This window comes from Varanus komodoensis, unplaced genomic scaffold (assembly GCF_004798865.1).
Source record: "Varanus komodoensis strain SLA01 unplaced genomic scaffold, ASM479886v1 scaffold14_1, whole genome shotgun sequence".
Lineage (NCBI taxonomy): Eukaryota > Metazoa > Chordata > Lepidosauria > Squamata > Varanidae > Varanus > Varanus komodoensis.
This window is the reverse complement of record NW_025335438.1, coordinates 20,972,821-20,988,414: the sequence shown is the minus strand read 5'-3', so window position 1 is coordinate 20,988,414 and position 15,594 is coordinate 20,972,821. Positions and strand designations below refer to the sequence as shown.

General features: G+C 39.4%; 1 protein-coding gene across 6 annotated transcripts in view; it reads right to left on the bottom strand.

Moving 5' to 3' along the window:
- The window catches only part of NOL4 (nucleolar protein 4), a 128,518-nt gene that overhangs the window by 14,860 nt on the left and 98,064 nt on the right, over positions 1-15,594 (bottom strand). For 4 of the 6 annotated variants that reach the window (XM_044424135.1, XM_044424136.1, XM_044424137.1 and 1 more), the window contains one exon: positions 6,724-6,903. In XM_044424135.1, the coding sequence (XP_044280070.1) occupies positions 6,724-6,903 (180 nt within the window). Of the gene's footprint in view, positions 1-5,819; positions 6,012-6,723; positions 6,904-15,594 lie in introns of all 6 variants that reach the window. The other 2 variants (XM_044424133.1, XM_044424134.1) reach the window with 1 other exon arrangement.

Sequence of the window (15,594 nt, the reverse complement as noted above, 5' to 3'; positions counted from 1 at the left end):
TCTACAGTTAAATTGACATATTTTTGGAGAGCAAGATTGAGTAGACTAGAAGGAAAGCCTACTATCATCATTTCCTATTGTCTCTGGCTAGCATACATTTTTCATCTGATGGATTTTCATCCCTAACACTTTTCGGACATGCAAAGCACACAGAGCAAACCCATGGAAGGAGAATATCACAATGGAAAGAGTCAATGGAGTCAGTGGCCTATGCACATAGTCACTAACTGTGAATATAATCCCTGCAGGGATGCCAACTAAGCACATGTCCTTATCTGTGTGACAGAGGATCCTGTAGAATTGTACAGTTTATATGCATGTATGAACTTGTGTGCACAGTCTAGTGCAGGGATGGGCAATTAATTTTCCTATGGGGCCACATGAGAAACTTTGACAGTTGTTAAGGGCCGGACCAATACACTTACGGCTCTGCTCAATATATATCTCTATAAAAACAGTAAATGAAACATTACAATGATACAATGAAAATGTGGAGCACAGAACACTTTAATGAATATTCACAAAAACATTAACATTAACATTACATGAAAAGCAATAAATTCAATTCAATTTTACTTATATAGCGCAAATTTACAACATATGTAATCTCCCAGCGCTTAACATAGTAAGGTACAGACCTTATGAATTATAACAGAACAGAGAAACAGAAAACCCAACAATCCAAGTTGCCTTTGGATTCCCTATAAATGCATCCAGCTTTGTTTGTTTGCATTACCTCAGTTCTTTGTTTTGTTTTGTTTTGTTTTGTTTTGTTTTTTTGTGGTTCAGTGAGAGAAATCTAGTCTGTTTTGGGCTTCAACAAGTGCACTGAAGTCAGGTTGAATATCTGTGGTGGATATGCGAAGAACAGCACTCAAGTGATTGTCACTTAGAGAGGATCTGTATCTGGATTTGTTGAACTTCATCACTGAGAATGTTTGTTCACATATGTAAGTGGATCCAAAGAGAACCAACATCTTCTGAGCATGCCTCCTTAGGTTTGGAAAGCTCTCCTCTTTGAGAGAAGAATAAAAAGTCAGCAGTGATACTGACTTAAAGTGCTCTGCCAGCAGTTTATCAGACTGCAGATCAATGAGTTCAAGCTGGACATCGCTGGCTGCAGTATTCACACTGCAGCTGAAGGGAGAGGAAATCATGTGCATTTCATTCTCAACTGTTTTGAAGTCTTCAAATCGTCTTGAAAATTCAGCATGCAATGCCCCCAACATGGATGAGTACCTGTGGAGGTGACTTCCTTCAGTGTGGGCATGTGGGTAAGAATGTTGCCCTCCAACTGGCTTGAACGAAACTTCAGCTTTCTCATAAAAGCTGTCACCAGGCTGTACATTTCATGTGCAAAGAGGCCCTTGCCTTGCAGCTTGGTATATAGTTCATTCATTAGTGCAGTCACATCAACAGCAAAAGCAAGGTCTGCCATCCAGTTTGCATCTGAGAGCTCGGTGATGTCCCTGCCTTTCTTCTCACAAAACTCTTGAATCTCTGCTCTCAGATCCCATACTCTTTTAAGCACCTTGCCCAGGCTGAGCCATCTGACAGCTGTCTGGTAACCGAGGTCACCATGTTCACTCTCATGCTCCTCCAAATAGACAACAAACTGTCTGTGATTAAGTGCTCTTGCCCTGATGAAGTTAACAACTTTAGTAACAACATCAATCACGTGGTTGATTTTTAGCACTGACTTGCACAACACCTCCTGATGTATAATACGATGCAATAATATCAGTTTCTGTTCTGGGTTTATTTCAGTCACTTTATCTTGCATCTGCTTCGAAAGTCCGACATTTTTCCCTGTCAAATTTGGACAGCCATCAGTTGTAACACCGACCAAATTCTCCCATTTTAGTCCCAGCTTGTTCATGCAGGTATTTACCTCTGTGAACAAATCACTCCCCGTCGTGGTCCCTTTCATCGGCTGCATAGCTGCCAGCTCCTCCATCATCTCAAAGTTTTTAGTTAATCCATGTACAAAGATGAGTAACTGGGCTATGTCGCGGACATCACAGCTCTTGTCCAGAGCCAAGGAGAAAACGTCAAAATTGTCCACTTTGTTTTGCAGCTGAAGCTCCAGATTTTCTGTGATGCTCTCCACCCTCCTCGTTACGGTTCGCCTGGGAAGGGGCACATTAATGAATGCTTCTTTTTTCTCTGGGCATAGAAATGCTGCAGAGTCCACCAGGCATTCTTTGACAAACTCCCCATCAGAGAATGGCTTACTTTTTTTGGTGATTTTGTAGGCTATTAGAAAGCTCATCTTGACTGCTGTGTCCCGTGATGTGTGAGCTTTGGTAAAAAAAATCCTTGCTGCTTTTGCAGCTTAGCTAGCAAAGCTTCAGATGTCCGTGTCCGCTCTGCATCAGTCAAATGTTTGTACTTCTCCGCATGTTTGGTCTCATAATGTCGATTCAGATTATAATCCTTCAGCACCGCGATCTGTTCTCCACAAACTAGACACACAGCTTTGCCTCTGATTTCAGTAAAGAAATACTTGGACATCCATACCTTGTTAAAAACTCTACATTCCAAATCAATCTTTCTTTTTTTGGCGTTAGATGACATCTTCATGGGCTGAAGCTAACCAACAAACAAATCAGTGCATAATCCTTCTGCAAAGTATGGAAAGTAGGCGCAAAAAAACATTAATTTAGCAGATCCTTCAAAATAAAAGCAGTGCAGTTGTTTTGCTTGCATCCATATTATGACGATATATATTTGCATTGACTTTTAATTTGCCAGTGACCTCATGCGGGCCAGTCAGGGTCAGCCATTGGGCCGGATGTGGCCTGCGGGCCATACAATGCCCAGGTCTGGTCTAGTGAATGCATGTAGGCCGGGCCAACACAAACTGCTGCTCCCTCTCCTACTCAGTGCATTCCCTCTATGTGCCTTGAATACCTACATTGTCTTGTTAGTGGTAGGGCTTGCCATTGTAATCCTGCTTTTTCTATGCACATTTCTCATGCTGAAACAGTTGACTACACCCTCTCTTGGCCAAAACCTTCTGTGTTTCAAAGACAGAAAGACATACTGGGCCGGGTTTGGTTGTACAGGCATAGACTAGACACTCTTATTTTCTCACCATGAGCTAGACAAAGGGTAGACTATCATACACCTGCCCAGCCCTGATATTACATTGTTCAACTTTAGGAATTGTTGCTGAGTGCTATAGCCTCAATTTATCCACTGGAATAAATTGGAATGTGATTACGTTTTACATACCAGTATAACTGGTTCTTCAGGTCTTTGGGGTTCTTTGCTTTCCTCATGACCTTTCCTCAACCTACTCCCATCTATTGACACAATCTTGTAACTTCATCTACTAAGTCATCTCCATGTACACTAAGTTGAAATATTATCACTGAAATATTTTAAAGCATTTGAATGATCAAAAATAAATGAAAGCGAATGTGTATAAAGTAAAAACACTTCCAATATCACTGACAATATCAACATATGATAGTGAATATCATATACTGAAATGGAAAAAGTGATGCTTTGAGTGTAGTTTGGAATCATTTTAACTTACACTGGCCCTTCAATCATTTCTAGTCCATTTCTGGGCATCAGGCTGGGTTTTCTGGTTATAGATGTTGCAGAACATGGATTTCTCAGCATTCTATACAGCAAGACCTTTTTATCTGCATAGTGTGCTGACAGTGTTTCTACTGGTGACTAAAAATTCATAGATATTATGGATAGTGCAGAGCTATGCCTTTCAGAAGTGATGATCAAAAACATCCTGCACTTGCAGTTTTATAGAGGCTGCAATCTGTCAACAGTAAAGGAAATTTCTCTTAAGTGATACGAAGGTGCTTATCTCAGAACCTAGTGAACTGATAGTTGAGACAAGTGAGATTCTTCTGAGAAGTCATTCATATAGCTGATGGTGATCAGGGATTGGTGTCCAAACATGCTATTCTCTCTAAGGCAGAAAATTATAGAACACATTTTTAAAGGTATCTAGAATACAAGTCATTTTAGTGTAGACTCTGTAGTGATGAATTGAACAAAGTGGCGTTATATCAACAATTAATCAAATGACCACTGTCATACTTCACAGAGCCAGTATGGTTTCATGGTTAGATTGAGGGAGCTGGTGTGGGGAAATGTCAGTTTACTCCATGTTTGGCTATGAAAGACTGCATGGCATGTGAAAGAGAATCCTCAACATTATCTGTGAGAGAAGTGTTCGGAAGTGCTTAGCAGGGTGCAGATTTCCACCCTGCATGAGTGGAGTATTCCAAGAACATTCATTTGTATTGGATAGTTGCAAACTGAATGAAGAGGTCAGATATCTTCTTAGTAAAGACTTTTGTTCTACTTTCTCATTCTTTCTTTGCAGTGTCCCCATTGAGGGGTAGTTCCTTGCTCCTTGTCCTCAATAATGGTGGCCACTCTCATTCAACACTACTTCTGAAAGGAGTATAAGGCACGGAATTGTGCACACTGCCCAGAACAAGCCACCTCTTGTTTCCTTCTCCCAGTCATGGCAACAGCTTTTGAGTTTACATCATCAGCAGTAGTCCAAAAAACTTGCTGACCTTGCTTATCTACATGTTCCCACTCTTTGTCTGCACAGACTTGGTCACCCGGAGTATATGTCTGAGTATATTACTTTATTTCTATGCATTAATGTAAGAATTTCTGCTGCATATTTCTAGTGTACACACACTACTCTGAGTGGCTTACGATAATGAAATCACAACACTGTTTTAAGACTATTCGGATTTGTAATATTCCCATTAATATGAAAGAAGTATGCATAATTTGGCCATAGGAATTTCCAAATCAACTAGCTGCACAAATAAATTTACTTCAGTAAATAACTTGAGACAAATGAAACTATACTATTTATTACAGGTCATGTATATATTGTTTGTCAATTATTTCAAATCTTAGACTTAGATCTGGGCTAGAACTTCACAGCAACTTTTGCATTCTTTCTATTCCTTTCTAATCTATACTTCCCTTATTCATAAGCAATCTTGCCCTTTTGTCCCAAGAATTACAAATGTACAGAATGTATATAACTGTATAAAAATGTTTTCTTGCATTTACACTGTCTTTTCCTAAGCAAGTGATTTTAACTGACAGCTTATTTGATTTCTAAAAGCCACCTAAAGTTCTGAAACAAATAAAAGGAAAGGAAAGGAAAGGAAAGGAAAGGAAAGGAAAGGAAAGGAAAGGAAGAAAGAGAAAGAAAGGAGTTTGGTTGTTGCTTTAAAAAAATAAAACATGGGTTTTGAGGTTCTTAAAATGATACGGGGAAGGTAGAAGATGCTTGGAACTCATGAAGGGAAGGATTTGGGTATTTTGATCTTTTTATGGAAATGCTGACAGTGAAAATGTGCAGTAGGGCTTTTCCCTTCTACTATAATAGAGTCAGTCCCTTTCTGCTAGGCCTGGGACTTATGTATGTACAGTTGCATGCATGCAGCCTTCTGCTGCACGCATGTTATCCCTGGATTCAGACTAGTAGGCCTTCTCCATAGGTGTCAGAATAATGGCAAAAAGATGAAAAAAAAATCTCTGTTTCTGTGTTTTATACCATGTGATGCTCTTTTTTGTTGATGAATGTATATTAGTCATAACTGTAAGCTATATTTTCCAAGGCATTTCAAATGCACTGAACAAAGGAAGGGGGAATCCAGGTAATACAATAAGCAGGAGAAGAACCGCTGACCTGACATTACCAAAAATACAAATAAAAACAGACACTAAGATGAAAACAAAATAGTGTCATGGATTTACATATGGGGGTTTTGATGAAAACTAGGGCTGGGTTTTAGTTCAAAACTCACCATCTCAAAACCACTCCTTTTCATCCGCCTGCAGGACTTGAGGTAAGTACGTATACGCTTTCTGGCACGCTCTTGGTACTCAGGGAATTGTCGCCTGCATGAGTCAATGATAGCCTGGATCTTTTCTTTGGGCTGCTTAGAGATTGGGACCATTCGGTCCAAGTTTTCATCTACAAACAGCCTGACAAACATCTGTTGGCAAGAGGGAGACAGAGGAGAAGGATTTGGAGGGGTGCTGTCTTCTCTTTCTAAGCTTCCTGTCTCAGTTACAGATAAGAAGACATTTTGTTTAACACAGTGAAGAGCTTTCTAATGGAAAGTCAGAAATGTTAAGTAAACCAGGATTTTATTTTAGGACTGACAAACAAGACAAGAAAAGATTAGACTGTAGTGTACAGAAATTGTGAGGGAAATAAAACACAGATTGTAAAAATAGGCACTGCATCAGGTCTCTTACTAACAGTGTGCTGTGATCACTGCATTGATTTATTGTACACAGCCTCTGACTCTTCCTTTGCTACAGACTTTGTGTGTGTGTGCTGTCATGCAAAATTATACAAATTAGGAAAACAATAGAAAATAGCTGACCACTGAAACAGTCTTCAGAAATTATCTGCAGATTGTCTCTCTGCTGGGCGTACATACACATGCACACACACGCGCACACACGCATGCACAGCCCACCACTGAGGTTTCTCTTACAGGTATAGATGCCTTAATTGCCTAAATCTGGTGAACCTGGCACTTCTTTGCTAGTGCTTAGACGTGCTTGTGAGGGGAGCAAAGTCCCCCTTCCATAAATAAAACTAATACACATCTTTTATTGCCACCTTTACCCATAAACAAAAGCCCCAAATAAAGAGATAAAATTCAAACAGGTATAAGAATGCATTATTTAACTCACATTAAAAGCTTTCAGGCGCTCAGCTTCTACCCCATCAGATTCATTAACCTTCTCAGCATCTTCATGTTCATCATGGTCATCCTCATCCTCCTCTCCCCGATTCAGGGAAAGGTCTTCAGCGCCTCTGTCCATGCTTTCATTCTTGCCAGAATCATAGCTGGAATAGCTATGGGCAGGTGACTGGGAATAAAGGAAGTCATTTTGTAAAACATGCTTGAAGAAAGCATCTGTTTCATCTCAACAAATCTTGGTTTTATATACACACATATATAAATTCTCACTGGATCAGTTAAACTGAAATGGTTGCTCAGAAACACTTTTGCAGAGAGCTTTAGATCAGTCAGTAGGCAAATGTGCAACTTAAGAGAAAAGTTACAAACACATAATTTAGGCACAGTATTAACATCAGGAACTGTTAACAAAATTGTTGAACAGAATGTGGATTGGAACCTGCATGAACTAATTTAAAGTTTCAGCTTTGCCATGAAATTAAAGTCTAGCCTTAGGCAAATTAGTTATGATTTGTTAGTACATGGGGTTATTCTGTTCTTATAGCCACTTGTTCTTATTACAGTTAACTGTTTTTGCCTCAAAAACATTTACAATCTATACATGCTTGTGCTTTTAATAATTGGTATGTTCTGCCTGTGTTTCATGTTCAGGTAAAAAAAACCCATAATATAAAATAGATAGTAAGAAGTACCCTTCTGTTTACATGTAGCTTTCTTTTTCTCTCTCACCTGTCCATCCTACACACTAAAGATGACAAGTCTGCAGCCATGGCATAGGAGGAGACAGGGAAAGGCATGGGATTTCTAAACTGATGCCCTCCATATGCAAGTCCTGCATAAAGAAATGCCTTGGAAGACCTGTAGCAAGGGAAGAGGTGGGGTACGGGTGGGTATGCTTATACATTGGTCCAGAGTGCAACAAAACAGGAGAGCTATTCTAGCGAACACACAGCTTCAGCTGAGTGGGAGCAGGATCAACCAGGAGCAGGTGGCATGCCCAGAGGACTGTGTGAACCACAGATTGAGAGGCAGGCAAAGTAGACAGGAGCAGTGCACCTTGGGATTAAGTTTCAGTCACAGAGGCTGATGGAAAAGCTGCTGCCATTAGGAGGAATGAAGGAGGAGGGTAGAAACCAGACAACTATGGGAACCATGTGATTGTTTAGAGGCAACAAGCTGGTAAGAAGCCACGCCACATGGTAACCATACACCATGGTGTAGCATTACATGTGAACACAGTGAGATGATTCTCATGTAACAGCCATAATGTGTAAATTGGGCAGAGCTGTGTGTGCCATGAAAACTGCAGTATCTCTAAGTTGGTCTGCTTCCCTCAGGCGAGGTGGGGTATGTAGTTCAGTGCCAGATTTCTGCTACTTGAGGTGGGAAGCACACTCACTAGCTACCACCACTGTCACAGCCTGCTCTTCCCATGCCTGTCTCCCTTGTTCCCCCCTACCTCTGTTTCCCTTCCCCTGCCCACCATGTCTGCCTGCCTTTGTTTTGCCTACTGTGTCTTCCTCCATTCTTGTATTACATCTGTCTCCCTCTCTTTACCTGCTGGAACTGTCTTCCCCACCTGCCCACCCACCAGTCACATCTTTCTCTCATCTGGCCACCAACTTCACTGCCCATTTGCCAACTCAGCCTGTCTGTCTCCTCACTCACTCTATCCCCACTGCTGGTCTGCAGGTTGGCCAGCTTTCTGAAGCCTGTAATATGGGCAATTGCCAAAGACACCCTTCTTCCCACCATGCCTTGTTCTATGGAATGACCCATCAGAACCAGGAATTTGGGTCTGGCCAACTCTTTGCTGGCCAGTATTCCAGCAGAACCCTTCAGAACTTGACAGGCTGCTGCTTATTCTGAAAGGATCAACTGAATAGGCCCTAGTAACAAGGGAGAGACAGAGGGATTGGAAGTTGCAATGGCAGCAGCAGGTTCTCCTTGCAGTTGGAAGGGGTAACCACACAAATTGCTGTTCCTTCCACTCTGCTGCCCAAGGTGGGGGATCTGCCCTGGCTCAAGAAGACTTTCATACTGTCCTGTCAACAGAGTTGAATAAGAGACAACTTACTATCTAGTCACCTTCCGTACATAGAATTGAGGGTTGGGTAGGAGTGCCATCTTGTCTTTCGCCTCAGATAGCAAAATGTCTTTAGCCAGCCATATAAACAAGAATTAGGTAGGAAAGCATTCTCCATATTCTAATCCTTGCCACTGAACTTGCATACTTACATACATACATACATACATACATACATACATACATACAAACTCAAACTATTTGACTTCTGTTATATTTTGGGAGAGATCTAGCTATCATCTGCTGCCAAGCCCCCTTATCTATATAATGAGGTTAATGGGCATGAAGAGACTGAAATCTTACATTAAGATTCCAGATCATGAGAATGGAAGAACAACTACTGGCAAGTGTTCTCTTGGGCTTTTAAAAGTTTAAGGGAATTTTTGGAAAGAATGTTGCAGTGTTTCTTTTGTGGTTACACATTTTATGGAGTGATTTCTTTACATATATCTATTTTAGGCATGAATCAGATTCAGATGTTAAGTGCTAGATGATGCACTAAGGAAGGGTGGAAATCAAATATAAAATGATATAATTTGAAATCATCCAGGAAAGAGATCTTGGGAGGTAGCTCTCTGAAAATATCAGTTTATTTGACTGCAGCAATGTAAAAGGCAAAGGTAAGCTATGGAATATAAGGAGTTAGAAATAGAATAACAAGTATCAATGCCACTACAGAAAGGTGTGATGTATCTACATTTAGAATGCCATGGGTTACTCTGGTTATCCCAGGTAAAAAAGGATTTTGTAGAGCTGGGGATGGGGTAATAAGTTAATATGACTTAGTAAGTCAGTTAATATGACTTAGTGGTAGGAACGCCAACTGTTTTGTGAACATTTTCATAAAAGAGATGATCTGGAAATATTGCAAATAAGTAAATGAAGTACTCGGATCTTATTCTTATTCTTGGCGATTATTTCTTCTCCACTTTTATGTTCAAACACACACACAAAGCAGATTACAATAGTTAAATATAAAACAGAGTACAAAAGAATCATAATAAAAACCTCTTTAAAAGGCTAAATTAAATGAGAAGACCACATTTTAACAGACTAAAATCACACATAGAGCAATCATGTTGAAATAAGGTTTTTCCCCTTACAGATGGCTCAACAATGAAAAGAGAAGAAGCCATACAAATTTATCTGGAGAAATCTGGAAATCATTATTCCAGTCTCAGTACCACCAAACAGGTAGCACTTATGAGGAAGATCTCACTCTCTTAACTCATTGAAAGGTGGTGGCTAAGAGGACGACCTCTGATATTGATCTTAAACGATGGGTAGGCTCATGTTGGAGCAAAGAGTGTCTGAGGTATCCTCCCTTCAGCAATTTCATTGGAATGAAAAGAGATTTAAGAAATGACAGTTTTTTAGTTTAGCAAAGTTGATACTAGAGTGTATGCTATGATAGAGGCTGATACAAATATGAACAGGATGATGACAGTGAGCAGAAATAAATTATTCTTTGTACATTTGGACTCAGGGTCATCCAGTGAAATGGACTGACAGTGGTAAATTTAAAAGGGAGAGTTTCTTCACACAATGTACCATTAAATTTGCAAATTCATTGCCACAAGCTTGGGTGATAGTCATTATGGATTATTTGATACTGTAGCCAATTTCATCTGAATGATCCAGTGTAAACATGAACCATTGATTGTAAAAGACATGATTTCATTTATAATATTTTAAATTATACTAATATATGTTCCAGAGGAAAACATTTTCATATAAAACACCTTACATTGACATATATTTATGCAAAATAATTTGCTAATAAGGTCCAGTGCATACTTAGTTCCAGCAGAGAGAACTTTTTAAAAGTACCAGCTTTTTAAAAATATTAATATAAATCACAATACCCTGAAAATGTGTCCCTTTATTTTTCTAGAAGTGCCTGGTACTGTAATTCTTTGTGTCTTCTCATTATTATGCAAAGCACAATATAACACAAGTCTGAGACATAATCTTTCCATATTTATTTAATATAATTTCACTTCACAGCTTGATAGAAGGCCAGAAAAGCTAAAGTGATGGTTATATAAGATCTGTTCAAGGCATGAAATAACTCTTTCATGAAACTGATTTGACAGAGGGTTTTTTTAAAGACTTTTCTTGCCTAACATAAATTTATTTAACAAATCTCTTGAAGGTGAACTGATAGAAAGCAGCAGGCCTGCAAGAGAGTTCGTTTCTAGCAAGGCCAATAGTCACCCAGAATCTGAATGCATAATAACTCATGTGATATTGGGAATAGCCAGTATTTTTAATTGCATACAGTTCAAGGAATTGCAAACTGAAGAATTACGTATGTTAAGAATGGGCATATTGGTATGCAAGGGGAAGCTAAAATTCTTAGCACAGTAATACAGAATATGCACGAGCAGCATGTAGGTTTACACTTTGGGGCAGCAAACTTAATTCTTTTACAACAACCTTCCCCAACCTGGTGGACTGCAATTTCCATCACTCACAGCCAGAATTTCTAAATTAATGAAGTTATCTTTCTAAGTTCATAAGTTTTCCACTGCCCCGGCAGAACATATGAAGTTTCTGCTGAGCAGAGAAATCCTTTGAAATTCTGTTGCTAAAACACCAGGTTAAGGACTTTTTCCAGGATTAGTCTGATTAAGTATTGAGATCATCAGCAGAGGCTTTATTGAGTGTCCCAAATTTTCCTACGACTGGGAGGGAGATCATATTATTGGCAGCTGCACCTGCACCTGCTCTCAGTCCTTCTCTGGAGACTGTTCATTTTAGAAGTAACTTCACGGAAACTGGTTCTTAATTCCTGTTTCTATTGTTGTTTTCCTGAGAAGAGGAAAACATAGCAGGCTTTTATAATCCCACTCTGCACCCCCATACAAAGATTGTGCATGAGTGTACCTCCACTAGTGTGCCCCCCCCCCCCCCCCCATGCATCACACTCAGGCAACAACTGGGCTTCCGGTAATACATTTTATAAATTGTTCTGAATTCTAGGTTGTAGTTTTCTTTTTAGTTATACCATATCAACTGCCTTCCTTTACTTAAGTTAGTAAATGTAACTTTCCCCCTTGTATTCTTCTATATAAATTGAATAAAATATATTTCACTGACATCACAGAAAGTCCCAGTTGGCTCAATTTCAATGCACACTAGTAAAGCACAGAGAGAGAGAGAGAGAGAGAGAGAGAGAGAGAGAGAGAGAGAGAGAGAGAGAGAGAGAGATTTATTTTCCTTTTCTATTCTTTGTACTGACTCCTTTATATTAAAAGAAAAAAAGTGAAACAAATGTCCAAAAGTCACCTGTTTGTCCTCAGGTCTTAGTATGGAAAACCATTCTATTTTCTATTTTATGAACATTTTTGCCGTTGGCTAAAGTGCATTTTAAAAAATCATAATTATCCATTATTCAACTGTCAGTTTGCAGTAATGTTATCCAGATAGGCTATCATTAAAACTTCAACTGATCAAGATAATTCACCTCTTTTCTACTGATTTGTCTCCATCCCTAAGTTAAAGTGCTGATCTTCACGCTTGAAGCCCTAAATGGTCAGTCCTGAATATCTCTAGGAGCACCTTTCCTCTGTATCCATATCCCCTGCTCCAGGCATTGAGTGCTAAGACAGCCCTGTGACAGGTACCATCATTTGGGAGTGCCAGGCGGTCTTCAGAAAGCAGGAGGGCCTTCATTGTGGTATCTGCCCTAATTTTTGGAATCCATTCCCCTTGAAGAATCAGCAAGTGCAGTCTCTTCTTACCTGTTGTCTCAAAGGCATAACAATTATTTCTTTTTTATTTTGCCTTTGGAAATTAAGACTATGAAAATTCTTCTTATATTGCATTTAGTATTTGTTTGCTTTTTTATTCCATTGCTCTGATTTAATTGTACCACTTTTCATTTATCACTATTCATTTTCTAAATATTTACAATATTTATATACCATTGCATATCTAATAAGATCCTGGAGCAGTCAGCATCAACAAATAAAACAATGTGGCTATTTGGTTAGCTTCCTTGCCTGTGTGCTTTTGGACATATTTCATTAGGTTTTGATTATTTTAATTGTGGAATTGTTTGATTTTTTAAAAATTGGATTATGGAACATTATGACTGAAAGGTAGCAAAAAAACAAAAACAAAAAAACCCTGTTCCCTTTTTACTAGGAGCGCCACTTTTACAGCTGTATTCAGATGGGCACATATTTTCACTGACCTTGGCAGCTCTGTACAGAGCCACAGCTGTAGCTAATATACTAAAAAAAAAAAAGCAAACATCTACAAGCATACAAGAGCACAAATATCTATATCAGTAGCAGTAGTCAAACCATAACTAGATTCTGCTATTAGTACAACAATTGTATTTTCTCACTGACTAGAGGACCAACACTAGCAGTCATTGTATGAACAATTCAAATGATTAAGATTCCATAAGTAACAGAAAAGTGCTTCATGCACTGGGAGCCCTTCAAGTGAATCACTATCTTTCCATCCCTTCCTAAAGGGACTAGTTTCACGCTCAGGGAGGTTCATGCTGTTTGTGGGCCATATGGTGGGAACACCGGACATGACTGGTCAGCTCATTTGGCTGGACCACAAACAACTCACATTGAAGCACAAATTCCTCCCCTCTGACCCTCCTTGCACTACAGTGTCTCCCCACAAACCAGAGGTGCTGTGGTTATTACCAGTTGTTTGGCTAATCTCAGTTATTTACATTGGCATTTCAACTAAACAAGCTAGCTGCAATGCTTCTAACTCATCTTCAGAGTCTGAACTTTCTGCCTGGGAATGCTGTATTTGGAGAGAAGTGTGCCTAATTTCTTTCTCACAAAAGTGCTATTAGCAATATTATTTGATCAGGAAGTGTGCTAATGAAATCAGGTTTTGCTTTTAAAATGTAACATTTAAATTCTTCTAATTAATACATCTGTTAACTCCATTCTTTCAGTTGTTTCAAACCTGTTTTGAAAACTAAGAGAGATTGTTGTCAGAGTGTCTGTTTCAAGTACACACATTTTAAAGCAGATACCTAATATTTATGACAACCTACTGAACTTCTCCCAGTAATCCACTTTAACTCTCACATTTACTTATGTGCATCCCAGACAAGTAGAAGATTAAGGCTTGCAATAGGAAATGTCCAGCACAGCTGACATCTAATAGTTTAACAAACTGCATGATATTTTTGCAGAGAAAAAAACACACTATCACTTTCTACATAGACAAGTTAACCTTGAATGTTTTAGCTCCAGTCAGTGACTCAAGTGTCCTTAACTATTTCTTCTGATTCCAAAAAGAATAGATTGTCACTAAAAGTGAGCAAAGGAGGGCCAAATGTACATTTGTCAAGAAAATTTCACCAATTCTTCTCCTAGCTTATGGCTAGAGTATAATGGGAAGAATATATTTGTTCCCACAATTTATCTGGGGCAAAACAGAATGGTCTCCTGTTCTTCTGTACCATTTATTATTTTATATCTCACTTATAATTTGTACTTTGATTTGGTTTTCATATGCAGCATTATGGTAGTTCAGTAAGAAAATTACTGCTTGTACTTAAAAGATGAGACTTAGGGGTTGTATCCAACCTAGGGCCAGACAGAACCTGGTGCGATCCAAAAGATTTCTGTCTCCATCCATTGGCTGAGGAAAGTGTCAGTCACCATCTGAGACTGAGCACCAAGCAGCTGCCTGCCTGCCAACCAGTCACTGCCTCCCTTTATACCATGGGTCCTCAAACTATGGCCCGCAGGCTGGATCCAGCCCACCATACCCATTTATCCAGCTCACCTCAGAGGTTTTGGACTGCCCATGCCTGCAGCCACCACCTGCCTCGCCACATGCGGCGAGGCAGTGGCTTGCTTACTTGGAGATTGGTTTGGACTCGCTCGGAGATCTCTGAACAAGCAAGCCACTACCTCGCCACGTGCGCCTGCCATTGCCTAGCTGTGCATGCACACCCGTGGGCACACCCTCCTCACTGGCCCACCACTGCCACCTTTCAACTGACCCCCTGTTGAAAAAGTTTGAGGACCCCTGCTTTATACCATGCCTGTGTCTGCCCCAGGCACAAAAGCATCCCATGAGCAGCTGCACGGTGCTACTTCTTTCTGCTGCAATCCTTTATCACATGAGCTATACTCTTGCTATTGGTCACTTGTGGAACTGAAGCAGTAAACTAAACACCTGATTTTCTGGATCTCTTCAGGCTGCTTTTCGTACGGCTGACCACAAATAACATTTCTGATGCAGTGAGAACTGCCCTTTTCACACCTACCCAACAGTGCATTTCTCATTCAAAATTATTATTAACTTAAAGCACTCATTATGTGAGTACAATATAATGATGACATTTTGATATAGAGTTATAACCATTATTTGTGACCAATGTTTGTTCTGCTTAACGAGCTGAAGAATTATGGGAGAAGCTACTGAATACTATGCTGCTAAGGAACAGAAATCACTCTAAATCTGCTAATCATTATATGTTTTAGTTAGATTCAGAGGGAGTGTTAATTGTTAAAGTTGCAAGCTACCTAAAGTATAAGATATGATATTAAGTCAATAAGAGTAAGAACAACAGCTCCTTTCACCCTTGTCATGTTTAGCTACAATACAATAAAATATGAAAATTAGCAAAATATAGAATAGACTATGCAAAAAATAAGATCAATTAAGCAGTGCGCCAAATTTATTAGTCACAGAATTTGACTTCCCTTGCCAGGTACTGAATTTTGTTGAAATTTTAGCAGAGCTGTGCATATGGTATAAGCCAGGAAAATTAGT